General features: G+C 36.7%; 1 protein-coding gene across 1 annotated transcript; it reads right to left on the bottom strand.

Moving 5' to 3' along the window:
• Nucleotides 1-10,545: 10,545 nt before the first annotated feature.
• On the bottom strand, nt 10,546-14,949 carry LOC137294570 (interactor protein for cytohesin exchange factors 1-like). The gene is made up of 2 exons (XM_067825613.1): nt 14,730-14,949; nt 10,546-10,850 (listed from the first exon to the last, which is right to left on the bottom strand). Exons 1-2 carry the CDS (start codon nt 14,925-14,927, stop codon nt 10,626-10,628), a joined length of 423 nt encoding a protein of 140 aa, XP_067681714.1. The 5' UTR covers nt 14,928-14,949; the 3' UTR covers nt 10,546-10,625.
• Nucleotides 14,950-20,455: the final 5,506 nt, after the last annotated feature.

The following is a 20,455-nucleotide window of genomic DNA, read 5'->3' on the forward strand; positions in this document are numbered from 1 at the left end:
ACTACAGTATCTTCCAAGGACAAGTAATAATGGTTGTTACGTAACTGACATGGCAAAATTAAGATCCCTGCTCTAGACATTACAGATACAAGGAAAGTTTCAATGTATTTAGAAACGGGAGAAACAATGATAGCAACAGCAGTGGATACAAGGGTACAGCAGATTCGTGGCTTCAATCAAGATTGCCAACACAACTGCAGGATGTCTAGATGTTAGAGAATATGTCCTAGGTACAGTACAGTCGCCCATCCTGGTATGTGAGACCAGAGCAGCTCAATTAACTGAGTCAAGAAAAAACACCCAAATGTATGTTTGATAAAAAAGAACAAAAAAAATCACATTAATAATTTATAATTTTTGAAAGATTTAGGCTGGGGATGACGATAACAATTTGATATGGTACACATATCAAAAGTTTCTTTCCACACAGAATCAATTATAACATGTAAAACTTGATGGAAAATAAAATTCAGTTGCTACAACAATTATTCTTTCCCTTTGTACTTCTCACTGTTTTCAATTCCAGAAAGATCTATGCAGCACATTAAAAACCTCTTTCCCCAAATGATTTTCACCAATTCCCTAAGGTGTTGCAACACTCCATGACCCTTCCAAGTGCAACCAAAGCAGCCTTCAAGAACCATAAAAGACCTTACATTACTCATTGATCTTTAAGCAATTCCAAAATCAATTTTCTCCATTTTCTTTCAACTTACCATGTAAACACCCACAAACAAGTTTCCTCTGGTGAAATCCCAGTCTTTCATTTACCTTTAGTACCATCATTCAGCATTTGTTCAAGATGACCAAGGGTGTATCCATGGTCTGTCTGACATACCTTTACTGGGCAGACTGAACTGAATCCCTGGAGAGAGAACAATCGTAAACACAATACTGCCATCCCAGACCTACATGTGTTGGAAAAGACTGGAATGATAGCTATTGATCTTGTGAATAACACAGTTAGGAACTGTTTTCAATTTGTTTACAGTCAACTATTCTTTGGCAGTTTCTGTTGTAGATGTTCTAGTCAGGCAACCTAAAATATTAAAGTTAGTGTTATTCTGATAGACCTCAAACATTAAAACATACAAGAAAAACAAAGAAAACATTACAGCTTTTGATGCTTATTTTAACAACCAATATAATCAGAGTTAGTTATGATATATATACATGTAATAATATTTACATTTTTCGCATAACAGACATAAAAATTCCTTGACAATCTAAAACATCCTACAGTATGGTTAGTTTGAAGGAATGAGTGAGCAAGATTTATTGCTGCATTGGACTGTAATTCAGGTACACTGCAGCAAGCTAGGTAAATGAGAAAGGAAAACAGACAGTGGTGGAGAAGCATTGATCACTGTGTATCCTGAAATTTAAGGGGTGCCCACACACATCATTTTTCAGACACATCACTATGGTGACTTGGGTTTGGTGTGTGCACATCCATTTTACAAAATCCTCAGTTTGCCTCAGTTGAAAACTACCCATCCTATGTCTTGCTGAGAAATGAAGAGCCACAATAAATATCCGGGAAGTGCAGAGGGAAGCAACCCTGTAAATTGAGAGGAAGTTCCCCTCACAACTGGGCCATCCATGCAACCAAAAGTAATTAAATGTAAACATTCATTTTTCATTTTAAACACAAAAAAAAAACAGAAAGGAATATAAGGGTTATTAGTTGGTTAACAACACTGAGATCTCAGAGCTTTAGCGTTTGCGACACTCCTGATAATTTTGCCCAAAGGCTTTGGTATTTCAACAAGAGCAACAAGTCTGTGCCCACATAAACAGGGTGCATTCTTTGGAACTAGGTTGAGGTAAATTATTCTATCATTTGACTTTGTATAACAATGTTCATTCATTTAGTGTAATACTGTTCAGTGATTCAGTGACTCACTATTTCAAAGATGGCAGGTTGTCCAGAGTGCATGATGAAACATACATTCAAAAAATGAGTTTAACACTGTAACCTTACACATAACACAGTCTGTCATTTCACTAAACTTCTCACACATACTACCGCAGTCACCCTGCAAAGCTTAGTTTAATTCAGGTAGGACCCACTTCAATCTGGCTCCATATAATTTTGTAAAGAAATAGTCATAGCCTCCATGTTCAAAGTTGATACAAAGTGGAACTCTTTAATGACTGGAAATGACAATTCACACTGTTGGCACCAGCACCAAAAGTGATCAAATGAAGCATTCTCATAAATACTGAATACTTCTGAAATGCACCTGAACATATATCAAGTCTATGTCCATCCTGATATTGTATGAAAAAATGAAACAGAGGGCAAACAGATAAATGAGTGAGTTAATATATAACGTGACATCGGCAATATCCCAGCCATATCGTGACGAGTAAACAGATAAAAGTATGACTTGGAGGTAAAGCATTCGTGGAGATGAATTTTGAGTACTGCTTCACTAAATGTGTAAATCATTCTAAAAAGACATTGTCCTCCTGAGAGGGTACGTAAGTCCAAAAACATTTGAAGTAAATTTAAGTTTTCCAGCTTTTTAATCGTAGAATAGGTGTGTTTTCACTTTGTGGCTAGATTTGTCTAAATTGCTAACAGCTGAAGGGATGATGTAAATCGAGCTAGGGTCCATGCAGGAAGCAAATGTACTGTAGGTCCCCATGGTCTTTAGTATGGTGATCTACCTTCAGTTGTTGGCAACCTATAGCTCATTTTTATATTGTACTGTCCTCTACAGACACATTGTTTTAGGTCTATTCACTAGTTTTCTATTCTATTCTGTGATATTCTAGTCAGTTTTACTGTCCTTCGTTGACAGGGTTTTACAATGTACATGCTAGTAATTCATTTGTATTTTTATAATTAATCGTTCTCGTCACGATATGGCTGCAATATTGCCGATGTGACGTTAAATACTCACACACTCAATCACTCTAAAAAGACATGCTGTTAATTACATTCTTCAGAATGTGGAAGGATAATAAACTGATGATCTAAAACTCCTTATGAACAAAAGAGAAATGCTCGTCAACCATCCTATTACCATGCATACATAGCAGACATTGTGACCAACAGATCCTCATTTTGACCTTTTCGGCAAGGCTGGGGACTGCAGAACATATGTGCCTTTAATGAGATCAGAAATGATGAACAATGACCAGATGACATCTTCGAGAGTTACAACATTCTGCAAGTACGTAAACAAAACTCACAGTACTCTTGAGAAATTATGATCTTGTGTCTTGTTACAACATGCACTGATATATCACATAAAGCCATAAGATTGAACCATCACACAATATATTTACAGATCTAACTACAGTTGTGAGTAAAGTGTAAGGTGTACAGTGACTGGAGTCAATATTTTCCATAGGAACATTTCTGCTTAAACTGTGAGTTGATTGTGTGTCCAGTACAGTTACATGCATTCTCTTCCCACAGTGGTTACTTGTCACATCTTCCTACGTAACCTCTGTTCTAATACGACCCTTTCATGGTGCGAGTGTTCAAGACTCATGATTGGAGGCAATCAGATTTAGTAGTGCAATCAGCGACCTTGTTTCAAAAGTGATCATTCGAAAGATCTCGGCAATTTCCGGATGCATCGTGAAAACTAGAACCTCTTCCCGAGTGCGACACTCAAATGTTTCTTCTAGACAGAACTCAGTCATGTCATTTTTGTTTCTCTACATTCCTTGCCTTTGTCAAGTTGAATCTAAGTCAATGTAACACCTATACTGATTGGACAGAAGAAAAGGAAGATAATCTGCTGCCATTTTTTGCCGTTATGGGGTTTTATGAGAACCGCGAAATATGGCCGTATTAGAACAGAGGTTCGTAGGAAGATATGACAATTAACCTCTGTGGGAAGAGAATGAGTTACATGTTGACAAAATCTATCTGTCACATCTTTAATGGGAAAATCAAAAGAAAAGATAACGGAAGAATCTTGTAAGGGAACTTAAGTCAGTGATTTTTTTCCAATTTCACACTTTGATGTGTATAATGAAACCACTCAATGTGCAGAAAATACAACAAAAATATCTGAGCAACTGCAGATTTTGAAGTAAGGCTCATACATTTTTTTCTTCCCTTAACCTACTTGTCATAACAAATTATAAATTGTTTTTTGTTTTCTTTAGCAGTCTGGCTACTGTTTCAGCTAGCATCGAAATTAAAAGTTAAAAGAAGTCAAAAGGAAATTAACATGTCAGAATTTCGTTGCATTTCCTAGCATAAAGTGAAGACGTATGATAACAAAAGTGCAAATTAAATGTTTGCTTGCATCACTTTATCTCAATGTATGATACTCATATACCACTGATATAATCATGGTTAGCAACACTAACTGGGTATTGAAATATCACCATTACACAATTGTGAATTGTGGACTGCTGTAATGAACTCTGAGCTCACACAAATATTTTGTAACAACTTAATCTAAACACAGTTACAAGTAAAAAACCTTGCATTAGGCTTATCTTCCCCTCGTCAAAACATCTTTCCCATATGTATGGAGAGAGCATTTACAAATTGTCTATCTAAATACATGTAACTTTGGTGGTGCTCACCTGTAACCAAAAAATATATACTACAGTAATCTACCAGTAAGTCAACCTACACCATTCATATGTTGTAAAAGCATTACCCTTAAGGAAACTAGAGCTTATGTCTTAAATGTTTTCCAGGATTAATAATTTTGAATGTCTCCTCTTAAATTTAATTCAAACTATAAAATAACAAACACTTTGTTCAACCATCATGTATGCTCTTTCAAGTATCAAATCTATATTAAGTCAGAATTTTCACAAATAAGATCTTAATAATCATATTATGACAAGTAAATTTCAAAATATGTTTTTTCTTTGTATTATCCCAACAATGACATTACTGTGTGTCCCATGACATGGAACTTAATTAATAATACAACATTCTTTGCAACTGTTGTCATAACAACCAGCTTGCAGACAATTTAGTTATAGGTGAAATTTATATCCTTGTTTTCAACATATTTGACTTTCCTTGTTTCCTTTCTTGCCTCACTATGTAGCTGATTTCAAATTTATGACACAGAATACCAGAATAGAAACATAATATCATGGTTGCTGATCATAGCAACAAAAACCTAAATAGTACAAACAAAAATTAATCCTTGTACATAAACTTACCTGGTTTGCATTTTAGCCAACTGATCTGAAAGCTTGAGTATAAATGAGAGAGTGATTTGTTACAGTATTCTAGCAATATCATAGCGTGGTGTTGGAGGACAGCCTAGTGTCAGGCTTTCACCACTTTGGGTAAACTGGGGACGCTTGAAAATCATGGGCAAGGTGCTGACCATCTTTGAAACATGATCAAGACAAATCAGGATTCAAGATTACATTCATCGGTTTCTGGCATGCCTAACTTCCACACCACTAAGTTGGTACCTTAGGTAACTGGGCCAAATAACCAACAGGAACATGCTCACATAACAAATGTATTTGAGGTAATAACATTTCTGCCTTGAACAGACATAATTTCAAATTGGCATTGTTTATCCATATCCTGGTTAGATGTAGTAAAGAATCCTATCACTGAGTTCAAATCAAGCATCATCTTTCACTAACAGCAAATGCTAGGAAAGAGAAACTGGTTATTTAATATGGATACAGTTAAAACTCCTGAAACGACACACCCATATTTAACCCCTTCTCCCTAGTATAAGTCATCAGTGTAATAAAGAGCCATTGTGTTCTAAAATTATTCAGTAGCTATAAAACAAAACCACTCTCTACTGAACACCAAAACACCAAAAAACACCAAAACCTGTAGTAGATCCAGTTTCACTTTTTCCTGAAGCCAGTGACAAAAGCATAATGATCTATACCATGGTCATTTATGACATGCAGCAATTTCTACTTCAGGCTTGGAAAACTGATTGATGCCATTATCATAGGTACTTTAAGAAAGTTAGAGCAACTGAAACGAAAGATGTGATTACTGCCATATCAGTTGTACTGGAATTCTCATCTGAGTTAAACTATCCCTCATGTGTCTACAATTTCCAAAACATTCCCGTCTTATGTTTCTTTCAAGGTATGATATTTTGTGATTACTTTCCCTCATTCTTTTATCACCCAAAGCATGAACTGCTCCTTTAACTAATTCCTTAATGTCACATATGTGTCTTTAATGTATTTTGTACATATGAGACAGTCTTAAATACTACATTCTAATGCCACTATATAGGCCATGTCTTAAGCACTTTAAAACAGTAAAGTGATAAAATGTAAACCACAGCCATCCCAGGTGATACATTCCACAGGGAAAGCCAAGGTACATGGAGAAAGTAACAGAAGCTTAGTGTCCTGCCACTTCAGCTGTTCTTTTACCTGTGACCCACCTGACTACTTCATCAAATAAACGTTATCTCTCAGGAGCTCTTCCCCTGGGATGCTGATGAGATTGCTAGTATTGCTGCCATGACGATGGCAAGGACGGAATGGTGAAAGTCACCAAGGACACTGATCTAGGGGTGAAATGTCATACCTTATATGAATCTTGGCTGCATATATTCATTATTTTGAGTCAGTGAGTTTCGTTTTACAGTTTTCAAAACATGTCAGTCATATCACCACATGTCCTCTTCATGTGGTAGGAAAGGTCATGGATCTGACCATTACTACTTGCAGCAGTGCTGATAACCAACAAATATGACCAGGGTTAATTCTGAGATGTTAAAAATTATTATTTGTGACCAATCTACTTGAAAAGTAAGCTATATTAAATACAACAAAGCTCATGTGTCTTGGTTTCATTGGTGAGTGGTGATTACAGGGTGAATTATTCACAGCTATCAACCCTTATCAGCCAGTCTTTCAACAGTTTGATTCCTGTTTCCATTCATATTTTCTGAGCAAAGGAGCCATTTTAACACTGCCTTCGAAGTAACACCGAGTACTACAGCCTTTTCCTCGCTTTCCTGGTCCTGTTATCAGTTGAAAAAAAACCCAAAAAACACATGAACTGGGAAATACAAATTTCAGAACATCTTCTGAGTGCAGACTTAGGGCTAAATATCATCTTTTGAGCAAGTCAAGATAAATCCCTGTAAAAGTCCAAAGTTGATGGGGCTCTGGATTCCAGTACCTCAGCAACATCCATGCATGACTAGAAGACCCTTTGTCATTTCACTGATACCCTGCGAAACAATACTTTAGATGGCTATCCAGAAATATATGCACTCATGCAGGGAAAAGACACATTCATTCCAAACAAATCATACCCAATCACATCCCTCCAAAATGTTTTTTCACAAACAGTCCATGCAGTAGGAAACAATTTCCTTTCCACAACAAAACAACCACAACTTCAAATGGTAAAATGTTAAACATGCAGCAAAGAACTATCTCAAAATCCTATCTGGTTCAGTGGGAGTTGTTGACATAAAACATATATACACTGTGTGCTTCTCTCCGATTTCTCTGTTGAATATCAGATCCTGCTTGGTTATAATTCAGAATACACTTATATGTTTCCTGGGCATAATACATTCAATGTTTCTCATCCAACACATACTTCAGTTACTATGGTTACTAGTACGCATTTCCTTTCATCACATTTTAGCAACATTGAAACATTAGTGACTCCAACATGTACACAAACTGTATTACTACAGGGCAATAATATAAAGAATCTGATGTAGTAATCAGGAGAAAACTTTCATAACAAAGCTTTAAAAAACAATGAAATGTAATGTAAGTTTTCCATTCTCTACTGGTTCTACTATTTGACGATGATGGTCTATACTGAAGAACTGACCCACACAGAATGACATATCATAAGCAATATGTGTTTGCAAGTATAACATATAACAAATTCTCCATATCCCATGTCATTCTTATGGCCATGTAATTATACTGTAACGAACAAAAGCATAGTCTCACATGCACTATGGATGAATAGAAAAACAGCAAACAAATATTGAAAATTTTTCAAATCAAGTTGAATGAAAAAAATGTATCTATATGAATATATGTTATCAATATTGGAAATCACTCAAGAACCAATATATTCGATTTTGTTCACAATTAATCATCAAAATCAAAGAATACCTTCTCAAAGCCTTCATGTCAAAAACTGGAGAAGGTAAATTCAAAAACAAATAGTGCAAATCTCATGGACCCCTAGCCATAACTTGAGACGCTGATTTGATCTTGCTTCAATAGAAAACTTTTCACACAAAAAAAATTTAAACATCAAAGATACCATGAGGCAATTTAGTTGTTGTGTGTTATTTTACAGAGGTGTCTTCTAAAGGTTTTGAAGTTGGGCTCAACCTCACCTTTCAAGTTGTAAAATAAATGAAGCAAAGAATTACTTACTTCAGCACAACCCTAATTTCAGTAACAATGGGTCTGCCAATGTAAAATTAGGCTTAAAATGAACATATTTCACAGAAATAAAACATTAATAATTTATAACCATAAAATATAATGAAAAGGAGAGTATGGCTTTCTCCATTTTCAGAAACCTGAAACTGGCAATCTGACCTTGTTACAGGCTATAGCCTTGCATGGGCTTTCCTGGACATATTTGTTTCAGAGTATGTTTCAGAGTCTGTATGACAAAACCTATGTAAAATGATCTTATGAAATATGAAGATCACTGATGTCCATAACCTCTGCTTAACCATCTGGTTAATATGTGATAGGTTTCATTTAGATCATGTAGACAGTTCCAGAGCATAATACACAGATTCACAGCAAAGATGGTTCAGCTGTATTTCTCAAGCCAAGCTCATCATGGGTAGACAAAATCAATAAATCTTGATTATCTGATTATACACCAAACCACATTCTATGATGCATTTGAAATGAAGCCAGACAGCAAACGGGAAGGTTTTGTCTAACTTTAATGTTATAATTTAGGGTAGATTCAAACTAAACAAGAACACCACACCTACTCTTAGTTTCCAACAGTGTGTGTAATGGTTGAAATTATGGATGGAGTTTAAGTTAAAAAAACAAACATGTAGGACAGGGCTAGATTTTAACTTAGTTGCACAAGGTGCAACCCAAGATAAAAACATAGTTGTGTCAGTCAAATTCCAGTTCCTCTTCTTTTATTGCAATGTATAGATGTAGTTATTTAGATGTTATATTAAGAAGTTTACCCACTCAAAAATTAATTTGCACCTGATCTTAGGCTAACTAGTTGGCTGCACGTTGTAATATGGGGTTGCACCAGTGTAAGTAACAGAGCACCAAATCGAGCCCTGTGTGGGGTCCTTGGATTCTGAAGGAGAACTCACCATTGATCTTACTTTCAAATACAGCACATATACAAATACTGAGTACTTCTAAATCTACTTGAGCAGTGAGAATAAAATCTAAAACGATACTGATCTGGCCTTATCTACACCTGTATAATTTGAAACCAGTGTGATGTTAATCAAATCTTACACATGCTTACACATTTTACATTGATAGAGCAGTGATAGATGAAAAAAAATATTACCATTAGAGTTGAAAATCTTATTCTTTAAATAATTCGTAGTTTTTCCAACAGGCAGTATACACTGAGACAGAGTTGACATGCCAAATCCTGTCTCCTTTTCAAATGAACTTTCAGTTGTGTTGACAGTTGTTAGTAGAGATAACATGAGAGACTGACACAGAATATCATCTGACATATCTAAATATTTACCTGTAGGGAGACCATATCAAATGTAAACAGTATAGATAAGGTCATCACAAAATCACAACAAGCACATAACAGGACATCCAGCATGTTACTGAATGTCAAACAACATAATCCACACTTAATCATCTAATTGCACAAAATCCCTACTCTTCTGCAGCCACTGCAAAATATTGATTATCTAAACAACAATATAACAAGAGTGCAATAGATGCTACAGATAAAATCATGTTGATAGTCTTCATCGAGTTCTAATTCTCTCTCTCAGTGCAATAATCAAATCAAATGAAAATACACAACAAATATAAGAATGTCATCTGTAATAGTTGTGTCCTTTTGTGATCAGTGCTGAAATAAAATTAGATTGTTTACTACTTTTTATCATGAACAATCAGATGCAAAACATTATCCTAACAAACATGACAAAAAGACATTTTTTAAATCTAAGTCCAAATTAAAAATAATAAAATCACCGATATATAAATATGGTGATCCATTTTGGCAATATTTCAGATTTATGTAGAAGTGAAAAAACAACCACTAGCAAATGAATAATTCTGTTTTACAAAAGTATTTTCTTGAAACACACACTTAAAGTTTTATGGAAACAAATGGGGAGATGACCAATTTGTGTTTTTTGAAAAATGAACCACACATCCATGAGTCTCAGGACAACAGGCATGACATGAAGGAGGAATAGCATTTAGCCATATTTCCATTGAGAATCTAGGCCTAGTGGTGAATACTGCCTTACATCATCCCACAATCACCACCTTCTTCTTCACTTCAGCTCTCAACAGTGTCCATCTAGTCCATGGGCAGTGAATACTTGGCTGACCACCATAAATGACATTCTGAAATGTTTTTGCAGCATTTTATGCCATTTTCAACAGAATTGTCCCCATCCAACTTGATCCCAGTGTTTCAACATTTATCAGTTGTACAGGAGTCACTGTATTACACATGCTTGTGAGTTCGATCCATGACTACCGGCAGCTTTAGCAAAGCATATTGCCTGCATCCAATCATTTTGTTCACTTTCATTTTCTGCTTGCATGTAATATGTGCGTCCATTTTCCTTGCTTTTAATGCGAAAAGCATATTGCTTTTTATCCACATTTGCTTCTGATAAGTCAGCATTGGTTAAAGGAATTTTCTTTTTCAAACTGGACTGCTGAAAAAAAAGGAAGCACATATTTAACAATATGATTGTGGATCAGTAAGTGGTGTTTGAAGTTTTACTGTGATATTTCTTAAGACAAATGGCATTTACAGTGTAATCTTTCATGTACAGATCAAACTATGGATCTTCAGGACCAGACAAATCATAATGAGTATATCCTATTGACACCTGAAGAATAAATCAATAGAAGTGCTGGTAAAAGAAGTAAGCTTGCTATTCCCATCTTTTTTGAGCGATCATGTAATATAATTCAAGTGGCATCTCGCCTTTCGTAGTCTCGAGCTTGAAGCACAGACACAATATTTAATGCTCAAACACATGCATGAAGCATTTTTGTCACTAGTCATAAGCCAGCACGATATGTGCACTAAGTTCCATAATATACATACAGGTGGTGATTTTTTGTGTAACATATTCAGATAGGCATAAATCTACTCAAACCTCATCTGAATCAACAAGTTTTCTTTTACAAGGACAGTATCCATTACTGCTATCTGATTGGCTGCCTTAGGCATTGGTAACTTAGCTTGTTGTTATAGATGAAACTAATGGTTTATCAGGATGACACACACTGTGGCTTGACTGCATAGAACATGTCAATTCATAAGACATTTTTCCTATGTAAAATGTATCCAGCCAAGTAACATTACGTGTGCAGCCTAGTATGTTATTTATCATGTTAAATATGTTAGTAGAAAACATGCATTGTACTAATTCCTAAGACGCTTCGGTGAAAGATCAAAGGCGCTGACAATATTTTATCAGACAATAATGTGCACTTTTTGCATTATGTCACAATGTGCTGACATCACTGCGCCATACCAGTCTGCCCCCTTGTAATCGAAATTTTTAGCATTACGTCACAATGTAACCGACGTCATGATGGTGGTCAGTTGCCATCGCCTCGTACAGCCTCCCACAGTAAACTGCTTTCTCGAATCCTGTTTCTTGGTTTGCAGTTGCATCACACAGCTAACATCACCGGTGGAAACATTACGTTTATGTTTTCCGAAGGATAAAATGCCTCATAGTTCGACTCAAAATTTTACAGAGACACGGTAATGTGTGCAATGTTTACATTCCCACAATGCAATCGTGGAATGTTGCATGACTAGTCAGCTTCAGCTGAATGTACTGATCTAAACTTTCATTGGTAGTAGAAATGAGAAATGATTTTGCCTTGTGTGGTTTAAGAGAATCACAGATGTAATTAAAATGATCTAGAGAAGATATTTAACCTGAACATAAACCTTCACCAAACTGTTCATCATTTGTTTTTTCTAATAACATTTGTCTTAACGTAGGGGGCTGACACGTCAAAAGAACAACGCGTCAGTTAGCCCTGCGCGAGGATTCTAAATTTAGGTCACAGACACCGTTGTTTGTTTTCTGCCATAGATTAATCGAAATTAGGCTTAGAAATTATTAAATACGGCATCTTAGACAAGAAATACGGTTTGTTCTACCACCATGTATAGTGCAATAAAGCACACTTTCGTCCTGAACTATTATAATGTTAAAGTCGCCCTGAACTATTATATCGTTAAACTATAACTTAAACTTTAACTATAATAGTTCAGGGCGAAAGTGGGCTTTATTACACTATACATGGTGGTAGAATGAACTATATTTCTTAAACAACAGCAATATATAATATCTCTGTAAAATTACTAAAAATAACCAAATAAGCTATAAATTTTTTGATAACTGAATGGAAATTCTTCTGTGTTATATTATCAAATCATATTTAATTGAATCACCAGTACATATACAGGACCAAAACATTGGTACACAGCTGATTGCTATTTCCGGCCTAGTTGAATAATACGCATAACAGGAACAACAATTGTGATGCTTGATTGCACATTTCCCATACATACTTCTATTTTCATTTACAAAGTTTGTTTCTTCAATTGCTACTATGCAATGTAGTTGTGACTGGGCACAGAACACGAAACAGTAGCAGTTCTGTTATGACCATGGAAAATCAGATTTTGTATTATGTAATAATTACCATAATATAGTTGGTCATCCATGGACTCCAAGACCCGCGTTATGACAAGGGATGACTATCAGAAATTAGACAATGCCATCTGCCTTCAAGCCATTTTTACATGTGGTTAGATAATCGGAAAATAATTCGGCTTTCTCCAGTGCATTACCTGCTAAGTTTTAATTCGAGGTAATAACAATTGAACTGAAAATTCTGAATGACTGATTACGTTGACTAATCACCAGGTGTCGGATAAGCTTTCATTCAAAAGTTATTTTTAGCCAGGGCATTTCCAAAACATAACAATTTTTGCAACCATGAAAGCACAGCCAACATGGCCAAGATTGTCATTTTGCTGACCCATGACTTTTTTTATTTTGAACCATGATTATTTACCGGACATAGTGTCAACCTGGCTTTCAATTTACTGCCCCCCAAAAAACATGACTTACGATTTTCAGTTATGTACCTGAGAACAGAAATGCTGTTATAGAGATTATCAACTATCACTATGACAAATCACCTATATCTGACTGTATTTATCAATTTTGAGAAAATTCCTCACATCTGTGATGTCAATGTTAGCCATATAAACACTGTACACAAAACTGTGGCTACTTGAATTGTGCTGTCTAGGTTTTCTGCAGTACACAAATGTGCATCCAGTATTCACAAATGAAGGGAGTAGACAAAACAGAATACCTGTATTGATGGACAATAAAATCCACTGCACACACAGCAGATCAAGATCAGATATAATAAGAGTCTATCATTTAAACAGTCAGTCATGGCCTTTGTCCACATGGTTACAGATTCATTCAATATTCTGGAGTACTTATCAAACCATTCAGTAAGCTGCACCGTGTCACTACTTTTGAGTTCCCTCACATCACTTGTAAGGACCCCTAACACTAAATGGTCCTCCCTCCCAAACCATGTAACAGTGGTTTGAATGAGTGAGTTAATATTTAGCATCACATCACAATATTTCAGCCATAACATCACTCGGTGCGTTTGAACTGAAAATCTGATGGAACAACAGTAATGACTTGAGACTTACAAACTGTTGAATCATTTGTTTGCTTGTTATCTAACTCTGTATTCGGCCATGTTCCAGCTTCACGTTGGCAGTCTAATCAAATCTGGACCAGACAAACCAGTGACACTCATTGTGAGCACCAACTGGGATATGAAGACAGGCATTAACCTTGTGAGTATGTCTGAAACCCTTTCTTGTTAATTGTTTCTTATGATAAGCATTGGTTGCTGGAGAGTAATTCTGACTCAGTTCTACATGGGACATTTAATAACAGTTTAAACTGTGTATTTTTGACTTACACAGTGAACCTGATACATGCTATCCTACAGACTGACACAATTACCTCTTGCTTTGTGTTTACATTTTATTGTGAGTGTTTTTTCTTAAAAGATGAGTTGTCTGACACAAACACAACATCTGTTGACAAACAAGCGGTTATGATATCAAATATGCATGTAGGCAGTGGCAACGAGTCAATTAATTTTATTACGATCTTCAGTGATTGATTTTAAATACCACAAACCAAAGTAACATCTCATTTCGGTATGTAAGAGATATTACGATCAAGTGAAAATATATGATTTACCCGATTACGGTGTAGTCGCGAGAACCAACCAGCAGCGTTTCATGGACAACCATGACAACGTTGACATAGCTTCACGGTTGGCTAAGTTCTGCTGTCAAACTGTCAAAAACGTTCACCCTTTACAAACTTACGTAACAACAACTTGGTCTCACCACTCATGATTCACCAATTTCTGTCGACATACCATGTAAAGTCTCCGGTAAATATTGCGAAACATATTATAGTCTAGAACGAATCAAAAATGAACTTTACCTCGGATGTGTTGCCATAATATAGGTCACAGTTTTTAAGCTGGAACCACTGTTTTTTCCATTTGCGGGACAACCGACCCCTCTTCAAAAGCCAGCCTTTGAGTTCATTGTGAGTAAAGTCATTGTCAGGCTGACTTTCAGATCTATTTGATAAACTATTCGTGTGACTATCAGACACAGTATCCGAGTTGGAGGCCATCGCAATGGATGACGCACTTGACATTGACAAGTAGTATTCTCCTAACGACAGCTAACCTAAGTCAAACTGCACTTTTAAACCGTCTGTTGAATCTAGCACGTCACGACTCTGCAGGTCTCGTCCTGATGATTTCACCAAACGCTGTGACACGTCCGTAGTTTTGTTTTATAGCATGGGATGACACGTTTTGAATAATTCAACAGTTTAAACACAAATGGTCACGGATCTGAGCCACCAGGACCATACGAACAAACGAGCACCAAAAATTAAGACATTTGAATGTACGTTGTTCGTTTTATATTTCAGTGCTTTAAAGTAGCGATATGGTAGTAATTGTTTTGTAGGACAGAATAGCGGCCTGGATTTTCAAAACTAAGGGGTATTTTCGGGGTGATCTTTTGCTTATCTGTACATCAGATGTAGCAACAGATTATTGTTTATGCTTTTAAAACAATCTGTATACTTTTGTCGATTTCAAATGTGAAAACAATTTAGGTATTCGTGAATTGTGATGTGGCAATATCTATACATCCCATTCAGCGGATATGCATCGTAGATGAATCGTATCCTATTTATTCTCCAGAGAGATACACAATTATCACAGCCGCACCTGTGCGTGGTTACTGCCGACATTGCATACACAATGCCACTCGAGTTTATTTAGGAGATAAACATACTGTGTTGGGAAATCACAGGTATATAACGAACTTATAATAGCTCTAAATTTGATTTAAAACCGAACGCGTAGCGTGAGGTTTTAAATACAAAATTTAGAGCTATTATAGTTTTGTTATATACCTCTGATTTCCCAACACAGTATGTTTATCTCCTAATTCTACCATGACTTCAGTAAATACTGGATCGCGTTCGGTTTTAAATCAAATTTAGAGCTACTACAATTTTGTTATATACCGCTGATTTTCCAACACAGTACGTTTATCTCCATTCTACCATTACCGTGCTATTCAGATTTTAAACAAATACTTAACGTGTTGGAAAATCAGAGGTATATAACGTGATTATATACGTCTGGATGACTTTGATTAACCAATCACGATCCAGTATTTACTGAAGTCATGGTAGAATAACATTTTATATATAGTAACCACAATGTTGATACCTATTTGATCTGGATGTTATATCATATTCATATGTATATGTACACCAATATAGTGCCTGACCATGTACTACAGGAGTCACGGATAATTTTAAGGAAATACAGAGGTCGGATTAACGAGACTTGACTGTACTAACAAGGTTGACACTGCGTGAGTGAGTTTAGTTTTGTCGCTGGTAGCAATATTGCCGCTTCTAGCAATATTCCATCAATATCACAACGGGGAACATCATGACTGATAGTACCGGAAGGACACCTGGGTGCATGCGAGCGTGCGTGCGTGCTTGTGCGCGCACATACACCACGATATTAAAACATAGATTTAAATAAGCAGGAACAATGTACATACTTAATTAAGTAGATACATTTACATTAAATAATTAACAATACAACATCAAGTTGTAATGCATGTTGGTTGGCATTTGTTGCAAGAGATATTTCTTTCAATGGTATACCTGTTCTGACTAAACTGAGAGCAATTTCAAATAGTTTTCGACTTTACACCCAATAAGAAAGAATGGAGTCAAGACCTTCTAAATGTAAAACACATAAGTATAGTAGTATGTATGGACGTTCAAACCAAGCACAAAAAGCCGGTGGTTCAAAGTTCAAACTGTGGATAGTCGGACACGCCATTATTTAGCCTTATGGTATGTCGTTTCAGATTCACTTTGCCAGAGAGCATGAATCGCTGTCCGATGACCAGTGAAATAAATAATGCTTAGGTGAAGTAATCCTGTGGAGAATTGTGGACTAAACCATTTCAGTGTCGCACGTGGTCCCCATACTGTTGATGTTTTTGGGTCTTTTTTCAAATCAGTTATAAGATGTTCTTCTCCTTTACAGCTTGCAAACAAGAGGTCTTTTGATCTTGTTTCAAAGCAACTAAAATGACATCATAGTCACCTTTCAGGAAATGACCCTTTGCACAAAGCGACCTTACCAGGGTGTTCCGAAAGCGAACCCTCTGGTTTATAAGCCCGTGCACTACTGTTCGGAAAATGTTTCCAAATAGAAACCCATGGGCTTCTGTTTAACTCCAAAGTGTGTCAAATAAGAAGGTACATGTATCCCCTTTCTACAATACAAATAGTCCGTGTCATTTCTTCCTATACATGTATTTAGCATTACGAACATATCTGTTGGCGCTGTTGAGCGGTGTCGACTGCGATGATCCTTTGTGCAATAGATTGACTCGATGGAACCCCATAGTTTTCATGACCAATGTTTAAACATTTCAAAGTTTCAACACTTACACATGTATTAGGGTTTTGTATGCGTTCCGTTTCATTGCATAGTAATTGCAATGTTCGTGGAAGTAATATTTTTAAAAATTCCTTCACTTATTGCCTTATGATTTTTTTTAATTCCTCATGATGGTCACTTTCCGAATAAATGCCCATGTTTCTAAATGTAAGCCCCGGCTTTTATCTGGTGTAAAAGTTCACTTGTCATGCACCGTATTTTCAGTACAGAGGCCCTGGTCTTTCTTTCGGAAACCCCCGCTAGCATTACAGCTGTCTTATACTATGTCATGGGCATATAGGAGTCTGGCTGTCTTATTGCTAGGATCACTTTGTGCAAATGGGGACGGGGAAGGGTCACAGAGGATTAATAATATAACGTTGAGAGGGGTAAAGCCTTCTTTATGTTAATGGTACTCCGATCAAGAGCAGTAGTGATTCTATTTTTATTTACCTGTTCCTTATATACTGAATTACACATGGTTTATTTTTACTGTTAAGCCATTAACACTTAAATTTGTAGAATAAAATAACCCTCGGTTCCCTTTAATTTCCTGGATTCCACATTCTTTTTGGCGTTAAATTTGGTAAATACTCCCTACACTCAACCAAAACATTTCTCCCTACACATATGCATCTTCCTTCAGCCTATTTGCAAGCCTAATACATTCAGTATGACATTCTCTCTCTCTCTATCTCTCTCTCTCTCACACACACACAAATACATAAATAAAGAAAGAAAGAAAGAAAAGAAACAAATGTGTATGGGTATGAGGACCACATTATATTTAACCGATGAGGGCATGTGCTCATAACATCATTTTGTTGAATACAGAAATATTTCTGACGTCCTCATGAAACCCAATGACTCAGATAAAGCATTGCTACTAAACATCACGCAATCAAAAGAAATGTTTTCTCAAACTTTCTACAGAACATCCCAGTAATGTTTATTCTTCATTATACATATAACATAATGCCACGTGGTAAAACCTTATCACAAATGTTCCTTCAGATAAGGAGCCTGTTTGATCAATGCCGTATGTACAATTTCAGTATTGGATAACAGGTGGTTTGAACATGTTATACTGTTATTCGATACATTATGTGACATCTTAATAAAATATATGTTCCTCTTCTCTGTAGTATAAACACACAAGTCAATATTATGGCAGCAGTTACGCACCAGTTAACGGGACATCAACAACATAGCTGATCCTGAAAAGTTTTGAGATGCACTGAAAAGTTACCTGTCCGTGCTGTCTACTTGCTTGTTAGTTTCGGATGAAAACAAAGGAGATTTTGTAGGATTGTATTCACATATGGTTTCTCTTTAATGGCAGGTCGCTGTAGGATTTTACCTGTCTGGAATATCCTGTGCATATACGGTTTCTCATTCATGGCCTGCCGTTTTAGGATTTTACGTGTTTGAGACCTGTGCATGTACGGTTTCTCTTTCATGGCCTGGGGGCGGTGGGGTAGCCCAGTGGTTAAAGCGTTCGCACGCCACGTTGAAGACCCGGGTTTGAGTCCCCGCACGGATATAATGTATGAAGCCCATTTCAGGTCTCCCCCGCCTTGATATTTCTGGAATACCGCTAAAAGCTGCGTTAACTTAGCTCACTCACATGGCCTACCATTACAGGAGTTAGCCTGTCTGAAATCTCCTGCGCACATGTAGGCAGATTCTTCACGTGCATATTTATAACTAACACAAACCTTTGACAGTGGATCTAAGTAGGTTAATGAAGAATCGAAACAATACAACTTGTAGTTTTTTTTATCTATATCGGGAACAGTTCGCACTTCATGTTAGGGTACAAAACTGAGTTAACGATTTAGTGATTCAGTGAGTGAGTAGATGGGAGTGCGTAAATTATTGCCACAATTGCATCACAGCATATGGGGTGGATGGGGACGACATGCAGCCAGAAGTGATGAGTAGTATACACAATGATAGTACGGGTTCGTGTCCCTCCCAAAGCCTTAATTAACCTAATTAACCGACATGGTGCTGATAAATAACCTTTTAAACATAATCAAGGTGAATCCTAGGATATTAGTCTCCTTCTATTGGATTAGGCATCGACTGGCTTTGCGATCGAGTTTGTAAGTTCAGAATGTCGCAGATACAGACATGCATATTATTGAAGTGTCAGTGAGTCGGGACTGACGAAGGGGACTAACTCTTCCGGGAACGCCATTACTTCTTGTCTTAAACATTAAGGCGAAGGCTTGAAACACTGATGCTGTTCGAAATAGTATTGTATACATTGATTCGATGGCGTTGTTATCATCATTGTCATTGTATACACATTCTCTATGGTATAGTACATCTCATTCCTTATTATGTTACGGAGGAAGCAACTTTGAAATATAAATAAATTCGTCAGCGGATCCAAGAGTGTTCTGGGTTGGGGTGTTCAGGGGGATCGACTCCCCCTCCTTTTGAAAATGACTTATGACCAATTTGAAGATTTTTGTTGTCTTTGTCGAGCCCTGGGGGAAGGGTGGGAAGGTGGAGGTGGGAGGTGATGTGTGTGTGTGTGTGTGTGTGTGTGTGTGTGTGTGTTTTCAACCACACCTACCCCACCCTCACACCTACCCCCCTTGAAAATTCTTGAATCCACCCATGATTAATAATTGCAAATTATTTCAATATGGAAAAGCCCACACTCATACACTTTAAATGTATCTAGGGGATGGTACTCAAAAGTGTTTTGTTTTCGTTTGAATCTTACAGACTGTTCGTGGAATTTTGCTAAACGCGTCTTTTAGTCACTGGAAACGCAAAATAAGCAAGTCTATGAAAAAGTCGATCTTTGCAGTACAGATGAAGTCCGGTTTATTCTGTAGAGAGGATCCCTCCTTCCTTTAGCATTGACTCCGATCGATGTATCGCTGTCACATCGCTTTGTGAAAAGCGCTTTGAATCTCGGAAAATATGCGTGTAAGTCATCATTGTCATGCATTAGTTCAACACATCTCACTCACTGATGCATGCACTGGTAGGCTTGTTCCGTTTAAACTTCTTTCTTTTTAGCAGTGACTGATAAGATCATCTTCTTTACTGAACGAGTTGATTCTGCCGCCGCTTTTATCAGTATTCCAGTTCTATAATACTTTTGTGAGGGTAAACTCCGAGGAGATGCGGGTCTTTGACGTTT

The sequence above is a fragment of the Haliotis asinina genome, chromosome 8, assembly GCF_037392515.1.
Source record: "Haliotis asinina isolate JCU_RB_2024 chromosome 8, JCU_Hal_asi_v2, whole genome shotgun sequence".
Taxonomy (NCBI): Eukaryota; Metazoa; Mollusca; class Gastropoda; order Lepetellida; family Haliotidae; genus Haliotis; species Haliotis asinina.